General features: G+C 36.1%; 5 protein-coding genes across 5 annotated transcripts; 3 read left to right on the forward strand and 2 right to left on the reverse strand.

The window, feature by feature from the left end:
• The first annotated feature begins 285 nt into the window (after positions 1-285).
• LOC130507902 (uncharacterized) lies at positions 286-3,389 on the forward strand. Its single transcript, XM_057002683.1, has 2 exons — positions 286-2,993; positions 3,084-3,389. Exons 1-2 carry the CDS (start codon positions 851-853, stop codon positions 3,386-3,388), a joined length of 2,448 nt encoding a protein of 815 aa, XP_056858663.1. The 5' UTR covers positions 286-850; the 3' UTR covers position 3,389.
• A 217-nt stretch (positions 3,390-3,606) lies between these two features.
• Positions 3,607-4,140, reverse strand: LOC130512875 (uncharacterized protein At4g04775-like). Its single transcript, XM_057011313.1, has 2 exons — positions 3,961-4,140; positions 3,607-3,891 (listed from the first exon to the last, which is right to left on the reverse strand). Exons 1-2 carry the CDS (start codon positions 4,138-4,140, stop codon positions 3,607-3,609), a joined length of 465 nt encoding a protein of 154 aa, XP_056867293.1.
• A 927-nt stretch (positions 4,141-5,067) lies between these two features.
• On the reverse strand, positions 5,068-6,807 carry LOC130512887 (uncharacterized). The gene is made up of 2 exons (XM_057011342.1): positions 5,941-6,807; positions 5,068-5,858 (listed from the first exon to the last, which is right to left on the reverse strand). The coding sequence occupies exons 1-2, from the start codon at positions 6,805-6,807 to the stop codon at positions 5,253-5,255; spliced, it is 1,473 nt and encodes a 490-aa protein (XP_056867322.1). The 3' UTR covers positions 5,068-5,252.
• A 1,579-nt stretch (positions 6,808-8,386) lies between these two features.
• LOC130507904 (pentatricopeptide repeat-containing protein At1g06140, mitochondrial-like) lies at positions 8,387-10,808 on the forward strand. The gene has a single exon (XM_057002684.1). It carries the CDS (start codon positions 8,431-8,433, stop codon positions 10,108-10,110), a length of 1,680 nt encoding a protein of 559 aa, XP_056858664.1. The 5' UTR covers positions 8,387-8,430; the 3' UTR covers positions 10,111-10,808.
• Positions 10,809-14,186: 3,378 nt separating this feature from the next.
• LOC130509161 (ethylene-responsive transcription factor ERF094-like) lies at positions 14,187-15,041 on the forward strand. Its single transcript, XM_057004837.1, has one exon. It carries the CDS (start codon positions 14,278-14,280, stop codon positions 14,989-14,991), a length of 714 nt encoding a protein of 237 aa, XP_056860817.1. The 5' UTR covers positions 14,187-14,277; the 3' UTR covers positions 14,992-15,041.
• Positions 15,042-15,711: the final 670 nt, after the last annotated feature.

Here is a 15,711-nt window from a genome sequence, read left to right on the forward strand (position 1 = left end):
GTTAAGACATGACACGGTTTTTGCCTTGGACCGCAATCTATATCACAAGTACACATTCAAAAAAAAATGATAAGCAAAATTAATATACCGGTTACCGTTTAATTAAGCAGGTTCCGGTTCAGTTATAAGAAGAAAAATGTACTTGAAAGTAGATTGTTTGTGCTTGTTGATCTTTGATAATTGTTTGGTTTTGGAGAATAACATGCGCGGAGTCTGCTAATTAAGGTTGATTAACCAGATATCAACCTAGTTAACTTAAATGAGAATTGTGGTCAAATTAAGGGAGAATTGGAAAAAAGAGACATATTATTTTTTTTTTTGTCACTTTAAGACTTTTCATACTTTTGGCAATTTTGGACTTATTTTACCCTTGGTTGATGAGAAAAATAGTAAACTTAAATAAAAAAATATACAAAAATATGAAAACTATTAGAAACATAAGTATGACAATTTATATATTTTAAGTTTTTAAAAAAAAAATTGGAATCATATTTTATTTTACTTTCTAACCCAGGTTAGAATACACATTATGGTGATCTATTTTACCTAGAAATCGAAATATAAGTTTATACATCGATATATCCTTGGTATAAAACGTTATGTAGATTTCCTTGTCATATATATCTTAGGTACATTTTGTGACGTTTCAATCTAGCAAGATCTCTTCACTATACCCGAGGTTATATAACGATAAATAACCACAACTCTAAGATATACCTAACGTAGTTTTTGTGAAATTAAGGTCATGTACCTTTTAACTTATGTGACGTCTTAGATAGAATAGGTATCCCACATACTGTACATTGTTAAAGCCTAGGTATGATACGTTTTCTAGGTAAATCCGAAAAATATGGAAACTTCCATATTCGGTTATAGATGTTTCCTAAATCAATCCCCAAATATCTTGGAGAATATTTTCTGCACGATATTCTCCTCCTCCCACGATCTCTTCATCGACGCTCCCATCTTCTATTCTTCTTCCTCCCTATTCCATTCTCTTCTCTCTTCTCTCCATCATCACAACATGGTTCTAATCTATGTTAAATCTGGTGAATGGATGTGTAGTTGCAGCGACCAGTGGAGTTTCATGGTAGACAAAGCAAGGCGTGGTCGAATGATACCATTAGAGACTACTACTTTGTTGGAGCACCTCAAGATCATGGTGTGTGAGGATTATGGCGTGGAACCTGATTCCGTTAATGCAGAGTTCAGCTATGAGATGGTGGATCAAAGAGGGAATCCTCCCATAATAATCAGCAATGATCGACAAGTATCTAACTTTGTGGCCTATGCGAAGAAGGGTTCGTCTACAACCTTGTGTGTCACGTTCGCTAGTAGTGGTGTAAATCAAAAGGAACGCGTCAATATCGATTTGAATAAGGAGCCGTGTGATTCAAGTAATGTTGATGACGAGGAAGATCCTGACAGAAATCGAGCAGAGTTTGTCAAAACTTCAAAGGAGTCTTGCGTTAGAAGGAAGGATCATGTCGCTGGGGATGCTTGCGGTGATGCCGGTTTAAGGAGTGAAAATAATGGAGATAGTGAAAAGGATGATCGAACTTGGAGCGGAGATTTCGTGAAGAAGAATCAAATTTTCAGAAATAAAAAGGTTTTGAAGGCAACACTGGAGATTTGGGCGATGAAGCATAATTTCGATTTCATTGTTAAGAAGTCTACAAAAAAATGGTGGTATATTCGATGTAAGGATGCATTGTGCAACTGGTCTGTGCGTGCGGAATGTCTGGATGGGTCTACATATTTCATGATCAACAAGTGTGAGGAAAGACATTCATGTGCTCCTTCAAAGAAAAGCAAATTCGGAAAGACCGCATCGGCAAGAACAATTGGGAGACTGATACAACATCGATTTGATGATGCAAATGATGGACCCAAAGCAAACGAGATCATTAAATTCATGAGAATGGAGCATAGTTGTGAGATCAGTTATTGGCACGCATGGGAAGCTCGTGAGTTTGCAATTGCAGCTGCTAGAGGTATACCAGATGAGAGCTATGCAAAAATACCAAAATATTTGCATATGATCAAAGAAGCTAATCCTGGTACACATACTGAATATGAAACTACAGAGAAGGGGAGATTCCTCTATCTATTTATCTCGTTTGGGCAATCAGTTAGAGGGTTCTACAATGCAATGCGTAGGGTGATTGTTGTCGATGGAACTTTTCTGAAAAATAAATACAAAGGAGTTCTCCTTGTTGCTACTGCTGTTGATGGTAACTCTAATTTGTATCCGATTGCATTTGGGGTTGTTGATTCTGAGAATGACGATTCATGGGGGTGGTTCTTTAGACAGTTGAGCGTGGTTGTAGATGACTCCAAGGACTTGGCTTTTATTTCTGATAGAAATGCATCGATCGCTAAAGCGATTGGGACTGTCTACCCTCAATCAACACATGGAATTTGCATTCATCACTTGCTGACCAATGTGGTTAAATCGTTTAAGGGAAAGGGTTGGACAGCGTTGGTCGAACAGGCTTCAAAGGCATATAGGTACTCTGAATTTCAGGAACGTATGACCGAAATTTTTGATATGAGTCCAGAGCTCGGAAGATATCTACAGGAGGCTGATGTGCGAAAATGGAGTCGTTCTCTCTTCCCTGGTTCCAGGTATGACATTAGGACCACAAACCCTGCAGAGTCGATAAATTCTCTTTTGAGAATACCTAGAGAATATCCGGTTATTCCGTTGCTGGATAGTATAAGGGAATTTATGACTCGATGGTTCTACGAGCGTCACCTGTTAAGCTCGAAGCATCTTGATCCTTTAACCGTCAAGGTGGAGAAAAAGATTGATAGGAGAATTGTCAAGGCAAAAGGATTTCAGGTTTACAAGATTGACAACTTCAGATCGCTTGTGAAAGGAGACATATATGAATGTCATGTTGATTTGGAGAATAGAACATGCACATGTGGGAAGTACGATATAGGAAAAATACCTTGCCGACACGCCATTCCTGCCATTTATTCACGAGGTATGGAAGTTTAAACACATGAGTATATGACCTATTTTGTTATTTTTCAGCATATAGACTCTACTGAAGCACAAATTTTTGTTGACACAGGTAGAGAAGTACACAGTTTCACTGACGTTTTATACACAACTGCAACTTGGAGAACAGCCTATTCGGAGTCCATTAATCCAATAGCAGTCCCACAGTCTGAGTGGAATGTCCCAGCTGAGGTTGACCTTGCAAAACTTTTACCACCAGAGTCAAGAAAGAGTGCTGGTCGACCAGTAAAGAGAAGGTATGAAACAGTAGAAGACAAGATCAAATCTTCTCAAGGATCAAGCAAGGGTAAAAAGCACAAGTGCAGCCGTTGTGGTAACGAAGGACACAAGAGAGGAACTTGCGATTTACCCATTTAACATTTACGTTTCTTCTTAGAGATCTCCTTATTTCTCTGCTTTTTTTTTGTTTTGTTTTACTCTTAACTACGTCCTTGCTTGACAATTTCGTATTTGCAACACTCTTGAGACATTATTGGTTTTACTAGATGATTATCTCTAAGAAAGAAAGAACAAGAACCATAGTCTAATAATTATTTGAAAGAGAAAACAGAACAAACTGAGGCAGCATATGACCATCATGCATAGGTAATGTACATGAGGACCATCACCAAACAACACAGAAACAAAGCTTTTGTCATCTTTAACTCGGTAATGCATTTGATGGTCTTCTCTTCGCTACGTGCAACAGCATATTCCATCTCATCAATTTTACTCTCATGGCGTTTCAGCATTGCCTCAGAAGCTCTCATTGATCTCTGAAATTCAGAATTGTCAACGAGGAGGACGTCAAACAGGTCTTTGAAGTCTTCAATCTCCTCAACAACTGACTTATCAGTCCATTTGAACAAGTGGGTTTTGTCCTTCATCAAAAACATCGACCAAACAGTTAGATTAAAACGAGGAAAAAAGTATATGATTATAGGACTAACCTTCTCAGATCCCATCGGACAACAATGGAATAATCTTCCCGGATTTCTAACGGTTCTCGAGGTGTAACACGACACAGCCTCACCGCACTTGCATCGTGTGGGAATTCCGTGGTCTTTGGCTACTCGAGCTGTTGAATTGGAAGAAGAATTGATCGAACTCATGATTGAGTCGTTCTCCATATTTGTCGCCGCTGTATATTTCTCTGTCGAAGAAGAATGAGGAAGAAAAGAGAGTAGGTCAAAAAATTAGACAAAACGGCGCCGTTTCATACACCTATAACGTGTATTATACCTAAGGTATATCAGAAAAAAAAACAAAATTTTCGCGTATATCACACTTCTAGATCGTTTGTAGTTTAACTTTGAATCCTCTAAACAAGTGTTACAACATGGATCAAAGAAGGAGATAATTTTCGAAAATTATTGACAATTTTATATAATTAATTATTTAAGTGATCAATCTACATAATAAGTGAATAGATCAGGGTATGTTAAGGTTTTATTTTGGCTTTTGTTTGGTGTTTAGGGGTAATGTTTTCAAAACACTTAAGGGTCTGATTAGGGATAATGGTTTTCAAATAAATTTAGGGTATGTTTAGGGTATTATAAGGGTTACTAAATTTAGGGTATGTTTAGGGATAATGGTTTCCAAATAACTTTAGGGTATGTTTAGGGTATTATAAGGATTACTAAATTTAGGGTATGTTTAGGGTAATGGTTTCCAAATAACTTTAGGGGTTTGTTTAGGGTATTTTAAGGGCTACCATATTTTTCCTAAAAAAAATACTTCATAGAAAAGCAAAGTTAGAGTTATCAATGTGTCATAAAAGAATAAAAACCTAGAGTTTTGCCTCATAATTCAAAAAAAAAACCAAAGCACTAGTTAGACACTATTAGTCTTCTTCCAGATCGAAGACCTCAGACCTCATACTGATTCCACGAAAGCTAGCCTCTTCTTGAGTGAAATTAAGATCCACTGGACTCTGTGAAAATAAAAAAAATTAAACCAAAATTTACACAATTATAATACATACCAAGCTCATAACCAAGGATCATATTTTTAAAAAAGTTTCACAACAATTGCATTACAAAACCATAAGACAACCATTACATAATTCCAATATTACACATAACAAAATACATAAAGGACTGATGAAATACATCGTTCCAATATTACACATAACAAAACCATAAAACAAACAAGACACTAAACCAAACCGAGACCTTAGCGATGACTAACAAGTGCAGTCACAAACAAACAAGAGAAAATAACATTAAAGGAGTGATGAAGACTAGTTGTTCTTTACCCCGCGTGTGGACCTCCTCAACGATGGCTGCTGGGTCGTCGTTGTCTTGCTCGGAGAAGGCGTCTCTCCATCCTCAACTTCAACGCGGGGTTCCTTAGTTGGAGCTTTTAGCCGATGTTCCAATTGCTCTAATTTCTCATCCATCTTCTTCTCCATCCTTTGCTCCATTGCAGAGATACTCTGCTCAAACAACTGCGCCATAAAAGTCTTCATGTCTTCATTAAAAGATGGTTGCTTCGATCCACCATTGAGAACCTTATGCTTCCTTTTTTCCATACCACGATCTGGAAGCCTTTTCTTACCCTGCTTTGATGTATCGCCTAGGCTCGTTGATCCTCTTGGAGTCTGAAAAGTTTCATCACTCTCATCTGTCTCAGCTGCTTCATCATTCACTCCCTCTTCACCAGGCTGATCTAGAGATTCCTCTACAGCTTCTTCGAAATCCCAAACATGCTGAGTGAAGTCATTCTTTGCGGAAATCAGCTCCATCAGACCCTTGATTCTTTCATCCTCCACATCATCTCTGCGGAAATCAACACTCTGGATAATATCCATATTCCCTGTCGATGAGATGAATGGATACATGTCATCCTACACAAAAAAAAATAATGAAAGTTAGATCCTACAAATTTATTTCAAACCTGATGGAGTCATAAAAACAAGTGATACTTACCTCAGCTGTAAAAATCTCCTCCAACCGATTGATCTCTTGATATGACACCTTTCCAGCTCCCATCCAGTTGATGCATCTAGGACCATCCGCAAAAGCTTTGTCCAGTTTCTTACCACAAAGCTTTCCAATCTTTGGTACAGCTTCCATTGCCCAAATCTGCAAGGCGTAGGAGAATCCATCTAAAACATAACTACTTGTCTTCTCCTTCAGTTTGTAGCGGTTCTTGGCTATTGACTCGCAGAGAAGATCATAAGAAGCAACTCCCCAAGGATACTTTCGAACCTTCTCAAGATCCATGACCACCTTGATGTATTTGAGAGGGATATTCTGCTTCTCATCTCTCGCTAAAACGACACAAAGAATGAAGGCAAGGTAGATCAGCCGTATGCGATCTGCATTCTTCCACTTCTTGACAGAGTCCTTGTCCTTATTCCACAGATCGAAGAGTGTAACTGTCTCGTCTTTCCTCCTCAAAACCCTGCTCCAGAAACCACCATCAAATTTCCACTCTTCAAACTCCGAAAGGGAGATACTCGTGTTGCACTCAAACCCGGTTACTGCGTGGTACTCTTGAAGTGAGAATCGAAGTGGTCTCCTCGCAAAGACAAACCAAAGCTCGTGAAGCTTGTAAGTCACCAGCTCCCTGCACAAGAAGCTGTGTACCACTCTCGCCGAGTACCCGAGACCGTTTTCATGAAGCTTAAAAATCTGAGCAAACACCGGATCTTTCTTCACAACATCCAGCTCCTTTGGCATCCACGCTGTGAACTTCTTAATTATGTAGTCGATCCTGCAGTTGTTATTGATCTGAGACACCTGAGGCTCTTCGCCCTCCTTAAAAAGCCTCTTTGGTAACTCCTCCGACATATCTACAAGGCATGAGATCATCATTAGTTCAATTTGTAAAATATCAATAACAAAGTAAGAAACAAACAATAACCATTTTTCCAATCAAAGAACAACAAACTAACAATCGAAATAATGTGGGTAATGAGAGCAGAAACAAACAAAATCCTATTCTAGAAGCATTTTTCCAATCGGACAACAACAAAGTAAGAATATAAACACTACAAGAACAACTACTCTACATACAAATCGGACAACAAAAGCCCTACATATCAAAGAACAACTACTCAGCTACAACTACTCTACATTACAAACTTATAAACCTCAAGATCAGACAACAACTAAGCCAACATATCAAGAACAAACTAAGCCGAAAGGTAAATACAATCGAAAACATTAATATGTAAAGAGAAAAGCGTGGTGTATAAGATTATAAACCAACAAGTAAATTAATTTACTTTAAGAAAATATCCAAATCGAGAATCACAAAATCTAGGTCAAAATCGACAATCACAAAATCTAGGTCAAGAAATAAAATTGAAGTAATCGAAAACAACTGTGAAGAAACCTCCTAATATTGACGAAATTGATGGAAGAACCCACCGATTTTGACCTTACCCGATGAACAACTCAAACAAGGAAGTATTGATTGTGTTCTTTCGGTGTGGTCGAAGAGGAAGATGAGGAACAAGAGGGTAGGACTTTTTGTAGGAGAGATGAAGAGAGCGTTGGAGAGGAGAAGGATTGAGCAGGAGAAGAGATGAAACTAGGTATCAATCGCCATAGATGGAGCTCGGCGGAGAAGAAGGGTGAAAAAAAAAATAGAAAGGGGATCTAGGGTAAGGGAGTAAATCGATGTCCCTTTGAATTTTTTTTTTTTTTACTTTTTGAGTTTTACTTTTTTAATTTATTAGTAAATCTAAATGCATTTAAAATTAATTACGAAAATCTAAAAAATATATTATAAATCTACTTAATCAATAATTAAAGGGTATTAGGGTATTTACAAGGTTTCAAAATCCTATTTTCCTAAACAATCTAACTAAAATCCTAATGTGACAAATGGGAGAAAAAAGTGGATCTATTTCCCAATTTTCTCTCAAATTAATCTGTTTTTAAAAATAATGAATTCAACTATTGTTTCTTGGTTTGTCAATATTTAAACGCTACATGACGACGATTCACATTCGAATTTGGAGGTCAAGATGACATGATATCACCTTAAAACCGGAACCACTAAGCAAAAAGAAGTTGGAAAATTTCAAAATGTCTCACAAAGCGAATAATATTCATATCACAATAAGTTTGATTCAGTCTTAAATCTTAACTATCAAAGTCACGACCAAATAAAGGAAGACATGCTTTGGTAGGTGCGGACGCACGTATTAAATACATAGACAGTGTGGGCATGAATCAGTATGTAACTCGGTCTACAGAAATTCATTCATACAGCCCAATCCTGAAATTTCACGGAAACTCATGACTCATACACATGGCCATTGGCGACAATAAAAAAAAAAGAAGCACGTGATTCATTTTCTTTTATTACAAAAGCACGTGTTACAGTTTGCTTGATTTGTTGTAATTAAGGGAATTTGACTTTTTGACCTTTTTTTTATTTCGCGGCGGCGCACTTCACCACCGATGCTTCCGGTGAACAGAACCAACGCTCTGTTAACGATCCTCACCCAAATCAAAGCGCTGCACCATACTCAACAGGTCCACGCGAAGGTCATAGCTCACGGACTCGAAGAAGAAGTCGTTCTCGGATCCAGTGTCACTAACTCTTACATCCAATCGAATCGTCTCGATCTCGCCGCCGCTTCCTTCGATCGAATCCCTCCCTGGAAGAGGAACCGTTACTCCTGGAACACGATCCTCTCCGGTTACTCCAAATCCAAGAACCACGGCGAAGAAATCTTACGTCTTTACAATCGCATGAGGAGGGACTGTGACGGCGGCGGCGTCGACAGTTTCAATTTGGTGTTCGCGATCAAAGCTTGCGTGGGGTTAGGGTTTTTAGAGAACGGGGTTCTGATTCATGGATTAGCGATGAAGTGTGGGTTGGATAAGGACGATTACGTTGCGCCGTCTTTGGTCGAGATGTATGCGCAGTTTGGTGGTGTGGAAGATGCGCAGAAGGTGTTCGACGAAATGACTCTGAGAAGTTCGGTTCTTTGGGGGGTTTTGATGAAAGGTTACTTGAGATACTCGAGAGAGACTGAAGTGTTTCGTTTGTTTTATCTCATGAGAGAGGCGGGTTTAGGAGTCGATGCGCTTGCGTTGATATGTTTGGTGAAGGCTTGTGGGAATGTCTTTGCTGGTAGAGAAGGGAAGTCAGTGCACGGTTTATCCATCAGAAGGAGTTTTATAGAACAGAGCGGTTATTTACAAGCCTCTGTTGTGGATATGTATGTGAAATGCAGGTTGTTGGATAATGCCAGGGAGGTGTTTGAAACAAGTGTTGATAAGAATGTGGTGATGTGGACAACGCTGGTTTCTGGATTTGCTAAATGTGAGAGAGCTGTGGAAGCGTTTGATCTGTTCAGGCAGATGCTGGGGGAATATGTTCTTCCGAATCAGTGTACTTTAGCGGCTCTTCTTGTTTCTTGCTCCAGCTTGGGGTCTCAGAGGCACGGGAGAAGTGTTCATGGTTACATGATGAGGAACGAGATTGAAATGGATGCTGTGAATTTTACGTCTTTCATCGACATGTACGCTAGATGCGGGAACATTCAAATGGCTAGGAAGGTTTTCGATATGATGCCGGAGAGAAACGTGATATCTTGGAGCTCAATGATCAATGCTTTTGGGATAAATGGTATGTTCGAGGAAGCTCTGGATTGTTTTGGTGAAATGAAGTCGCGGAACCTAACTCCAAACTCTGTGACATTCGTATCGCTCTTGTCGGCCTGTAGCCACTCGGGAAACGTCCAAGAAGGACGGAAGCAGTTTGTGTCGATGACAAGAGACTACGGGATTGCACCAGAGGAAGAGCATTACGCGTGTATGGTAGATTTGCTAGGTCGAGCTGGTGAAGTTGAGGAAGCCAAGTCTTTTATTGATAACATGCCTGTGAAACCGATTGCTAGTGCTTGGGGAGCTCTTCTGAATGCTTGTAGAATCCACAAAAAGGTCGAGTTAGCCGAAGAAATAGCAGAGAAGCTCTTATCCATGGAACATAATGAATCAAGCGTCTACGTCTTGCTTTCCAACATATATGCTGACGCTGGGATGTGGGAGATGGTGAATAGTGTGAGACGTAAAATGGGTATCAAAGGATATACGAAACCCGTGGGACTATCTGCTATTGAACTCGGCTAGAAACATTCAGCTATTGATCCTGCAGCATAGTTTGACGAATATGATCGATGTTACTCTAACACAGTTACTCAAAAACCTCTCTGATGAGCATCTGGTTATAGGCTCCAGATGAGTAGCTTTTAGTATCCAGCTAATCCCATCTGTTCATATATTACATCATCTGAAGAAGAGTGAGATCTATCAGCTGCAGCAAACAGATGGGCTCGTTTATCTAATCCCATCTGTTCATATCCTCTCAACATTGCAAGAACCAGAGGTAAGAGAGGAGAGGCATGAAATGGATCACGGTGGCGCGAGGAAGTCTCTCCTGGTTACAACTTACAAGCTACATCTCTCTCTCTCTTCCTCTCAGCTCCTCCAAATGTGCAAGAGATACCTCTATCTCGCTATCAGACCATCATTCTTTCACTCTTCTTCTGATCAGGAGAAGGGAATAGTACCCACTATTCTTCGACTTCAAAACCACCAGCTTGTTAAACGCTATCTCAGCTATCTCCAAGTTCTTGTGAAGTTTACATAAGATGTCCATCACCGTGTTAATTACTTTTTGTTTGGGCCTGTCATTCATTTTTTTTGGTCAAAGTCCCGTCATAGATTTAATACTTACTTGTTTTTTTTGACAACATACTAACTTGTTAAATTTATCATTTGACATTATTACATTCCTAATTTGAATTATGTAAACCTTTTGTGATTAATTAGGAATGTTTCAAAGAGGAATAATATATGCCAGATTTTTCTATCTTCACTTAAAAGATGGAGTAGCAGATTATGCTATGCTATGGCGGTTCGCGTGTAGTTTAATCTTTTTAAGATAGTTGGCGGTTTACGTTTCTAAAAATAAAATTAACATTAGTGTTCTTATCATAGTAGTTTGTTCTGAAAAAGCCACATCATCATGTTATAATTTCTGGACTGGTTTCTCACCGAAACAATGAACCGGTAGATTCTTTGAAAGTATCTAATTGACTAAAATTAATTAAACTCTAATCAACATATTTATACGGCTACTTGCGACATGCCTAATTTTGCCTAATCAATATTTTTGTACTGCTACTTGCTTAATTTTGAATCAAATTATACAAACACATATTTAGGGGGTTATTTGCAAATGAATTATCATCAACATTGGAAATTTTGATATTTCATTGTTATTGATTTTAAAAAACTTTATAAAATCTCTTGTTATGGGTTTATGAATTTTCAAAACTATTAAAATGTCTTATTATTTCAAAAAGTTTAGTTATTATTGATTTTTTAATTCTAAATAAATCTATTATTATTGAGATTCTCTCCATTTTTATTCATAAGACATGATTTTCAAATATCGTGTGTATCTATGTGATATAAAAGTCTAAAAAATAAATAGTTATTCTTGCCAAATATTTTTTGTATTTTCAACCCTAATTATAACTCATTACGTTTTATATAATTACTATTTTGAATTTATAATTATATTTTATTGATTTATCATTAATATAAGTAATATTTTTTTTCTAGTTATATATACGTTTTTGTATTCAAACTTTTTGTAATTTTTTTTTTCATTTTATACATTTTTGATTTTTTACAGTTTTTTCAATTTTTTATTTTTAATTTTAAAATTCTTTTTGAAAATTTTCTTAAAATTTTTATTTGTAAATTTTCAATATTTATTTATGTATTTTTAAGACTTATTTTAAATTCTAAAATTTCTTAACCATATATTTAATTTACAAAATAAATGATAGAAAACAAATAACATAAATTTATGAGTAGCAATTTACAAAAGTCATAATCAAATTTTGTAAGTTAATGTATATATATTTTCTTAATCTATATAACTTTAAAAATCCATCAACTTTTAGAATTCGTAAACTCTACACATACTTATCTCCCAATAACCATGTATATATATGTTGTATATATTAAACCAGATATATATGCGTGTGAAATAGCTGGATTTTTTGGAAGCACGGTCATAAGTCATAAGCATGTATTCATCCCTAAATTATTGCCGCCGGCGATACCGATGTTTCATATTTTATTTCTTAATAATGCATACTTTCCACTTATATTATAATCTACAGAGGGTAGACAAAATATAAGAAACAAGCTTTCAGAGTTCAAAAAAAAAAGAAAAACAAGCTTCCAAATTTTCGCGTGGCTGGCGACTAAATCATGCCCAAATTAATAGACACGTGCTTGAATTGAAGATGCATGCACTTTCTTGCTTTCTGAATGAAGTTTAAAAGTGAGGCATGAAAAGAAGATTCTACATCTTCTCCTAAAACAAATTTGCTATTTTGTCAAGTTTTGATTCAAAGACTTTAACGATATAAATTAAATACGCTCTTTAATACTCAGATAACTATACTTTTTGAATAGAAAGTTTGCAACTCCAACTAGAATCACAATGCTTTAATTCTATAATCTATAATTTTTCTTAAAATTTAATACTATAAATTTTCTTAAAATTTAATAATATGAAAATATTAAATTTGACGGTGCAGATTTCTGGAAAATGTGTATATAAATTTATCGAAATTGTAGTATTGCGGAGATCATGTATATAGTTCTAATTCAGGTCGTTGTGGTTTGGTTATTTAAATTCAAGCATTTTGTGACAGACATTTTGTTAAAAGAATCAGTTAAACCAACAAGTATTTAAATACATACATAATTTCTTTAGCAAATTGAATCAATGATTAAAAACCAACCCGTAGATTTGCTGGAATTTCATAATGTTCCAATCAAACACTTAAAGAAAAATTCCAATCAAACAAATTCATTTTCATTTTATTAGAGCATTGTAATGAGTAGGGTCACTGAATAGCAAGCATGTCTTGATTTTCTTGGTCTTGACGAAAAAAGAGTTTTTTTTGACCAAAATAACTTGGTTTACCTTTGACCCTAGCAGGCTAGCAGGCCCGGACAAAAAGTGAAACTATAGAGATTTAAAAAAACAAATAAAAAGAGAAGAGTGTTCATGCACCCGTCTCTATTGCTAGTTGCTACATGTTAATTATTGTATTCTCAAGTTGCGATAAGCCAATTATATTTCAATGGTCCACCACTATAGGCTCATCCCACTCAACTGATTCTTTATTTACTAAAACTAACTTTTTAAATAACTACTTTATATGTTTGGTATATCCTCTTACAGATTACAATTATCTTCGTAAGAAGTTCACAACCCCTCCCCTTAAAGCTTTTCTAAATTTGTATGAGTACCACACATCCAGTTTTCAAAATGTCTGATTAATCTTGGAAGGATTGAATTTGCATGTACCTTATTACAAAATTGTATGCTCTTCCAATTTCTATAAATGATTGGACGAAAACTCTAAATCTTATGCAAATCCTTTAACAAAAGAAAAAACTAAACCTTTTTATGTCTTCTCTAGTATTATACTATTATCTTCTCGTAAGAATCCGTAAAGCTACAAATCTAAGAATTATGAACAATTATATTTATATAATTTTCAATGTATATAGTTAGCAAAATAATAATAATTCAATGTATATGTAGATCAGTAGATGTAACATAAAGGCCCCCAAAACACTGATCATGGTGTCGGAAAAAAAAATACTGATCATGGACCTTGCACGCAAAAGATGATGATTACTCTCATATAACTACAACCGTAAATATTCGTCGAATATACACTAAAAACCTGAAGTTTCTTCAACATTTTTTCTGTTACTTGAACATTTGAAACCTAAAAACCTCTCTACTAGCGACCGAGATGCATGCTCTCGAGTAACAAAACTCCAATGTGGCAAATATCTGCCATGTCAACAAATGATGATCTCATGTGTTTTGTCGTCAAGACGCCGCCGTACGTCATTCCCTCAATCTTGGTCTTGTCCCTCGTGGAACAATGCACCTACTAATGTGTGTATCGTATTGGATTAGATCTTATTACGTATTACCTTCTTTCTATTATATTTATCTTTTTGGATGTCCCCATTTTGCGTTTCGAAACAAATAGTACTAATTGGAGGCAGCCTTGCTATCAATTTGACCCAATGATATCATTTATATATTCACTTAATATTTATATAACAACACCTCTTGATACGTACGTTCCACAACTCATATATATATGCTATATACTTCCCAAACTTATAACCACTTAATAACGAGATCTAAAAAGAAAACCGTTAAGAAAAAAAATATTGAAAATGGAGTTTCAAACTACCTTATTTTCTGAAAACCAAAGTCAAGACTCTTCTTCAACAACATCATGGAGCTCACAAGAATCATTCTTGTGGGAAGATAGTTTCTTACATCAATCATTTAGCCCTTCCTACTACTTTGATGACTTCTCCACATTTGAATCATCAATCGTCAAAGAAGAAGAAGATGCCACCGTACCGGTCAAGCAGCAGGAGGAGGAGGAGAGGTCATACAGAGGAGTGAGGAAGAGGCCGTGGGGGAAATACGCAGCCGAGATAAGAGACTCAACGAGGAAAGGGATAAGAGTGTGGCTCGGTACGTTCGACACTGCGGAAGAGGCGGCTCTCGCTTATGATCAGGCTGCTTTCGCTTTGAAAGGCGATCTTGCCGTACTCAACTTCCCTGTAGAAGTTGTTAAGGAGACTCTGTGGAACATGGAGAATGTCAATTTCAACGACGGAGAGTCTCCGGTGATAGCTTTGAAGAGAAAACACTCCATGAGAAACCGGCCTAGAGGAAAGAAGAAGTCTTCTCCTTCTTCTTCCTTGTCTTCCACTTCTTCTTCCTCGTACTCTTCTTCTTCCTCTTCGTCTTCTTCTTTGTCATCAAGAAGTAGAAAACAGAGTGTTGTTACGAATCAAGAAAGTGATACATCGGTTGTGGTTTTTGAGGATTTGGGTGCTGAATACTTAGAAGAGCTTATGATATTATGTTCATGAATCTGTACTTCCACAATTTCATGAAATTTGAGTGAACTCTTTTTTTTTTTAATATAGTTTATTGTTTATCCGATTAATAAGTTTTGGAAGATATGTGATGGCGATGTTGGAAGTGTATCGACAGTATGTAAATCACTCTACCTTATTGCTTATAATTTCTTAATATTTTTTAATGAGTTCTAAAACTGTATGTATGATTATTAGCTGGTATTTATTTTAAATCAATATTTTTTACAATATTAAATGTTACAATGTAAATATAGTTTTTAACAATATTAAATGTTATAAGGTAAATATAGCATATTTGTAAATGTTTTTTTGTAAACAATATACATTTGTATATGTTTAATATAAATATAATGTTTAATATAAATATATCATATATAATTTTTTACTTATTGTGGAGCACAGGGTTTTTTTCTTCCTAATAGACATTTTTTAAACAAACGAAAGTAAGTTTTCACATTACCATTTGCAAATAGTAAAACAATATGTAAATCCAATTCAAGCTATATGCGTATTTATTAGCTAGTATATTATATTAAATTTCATAGTTATTTGTAATATAAGGTACAATATATGTTTATTTATTTTATCATAACTTTCAACATAAGACTGAATCAATCATCTAGGCAAAACATTGTACAACAACAAAAGAACAGAACATATAAGAGAGAGTTGGATATGTTATGGGCCTTATTGCTTGCATATCCAGATATA

Source organism: Raphanus sativus, chromosome 1, assembly GCF_000801105.2.
Source record: "Raphanus sativus cultivar WK10039 chromosome 1, ASM80110v3, whole genome shotgun sequence".
Classification (NCBI taxonomy): Eukaryota; Viridiplantae; Streptophyta; class Magnoliopsida; order Brassicales; family Brassicaceae; genus Raphanus; species Raphanus sativus.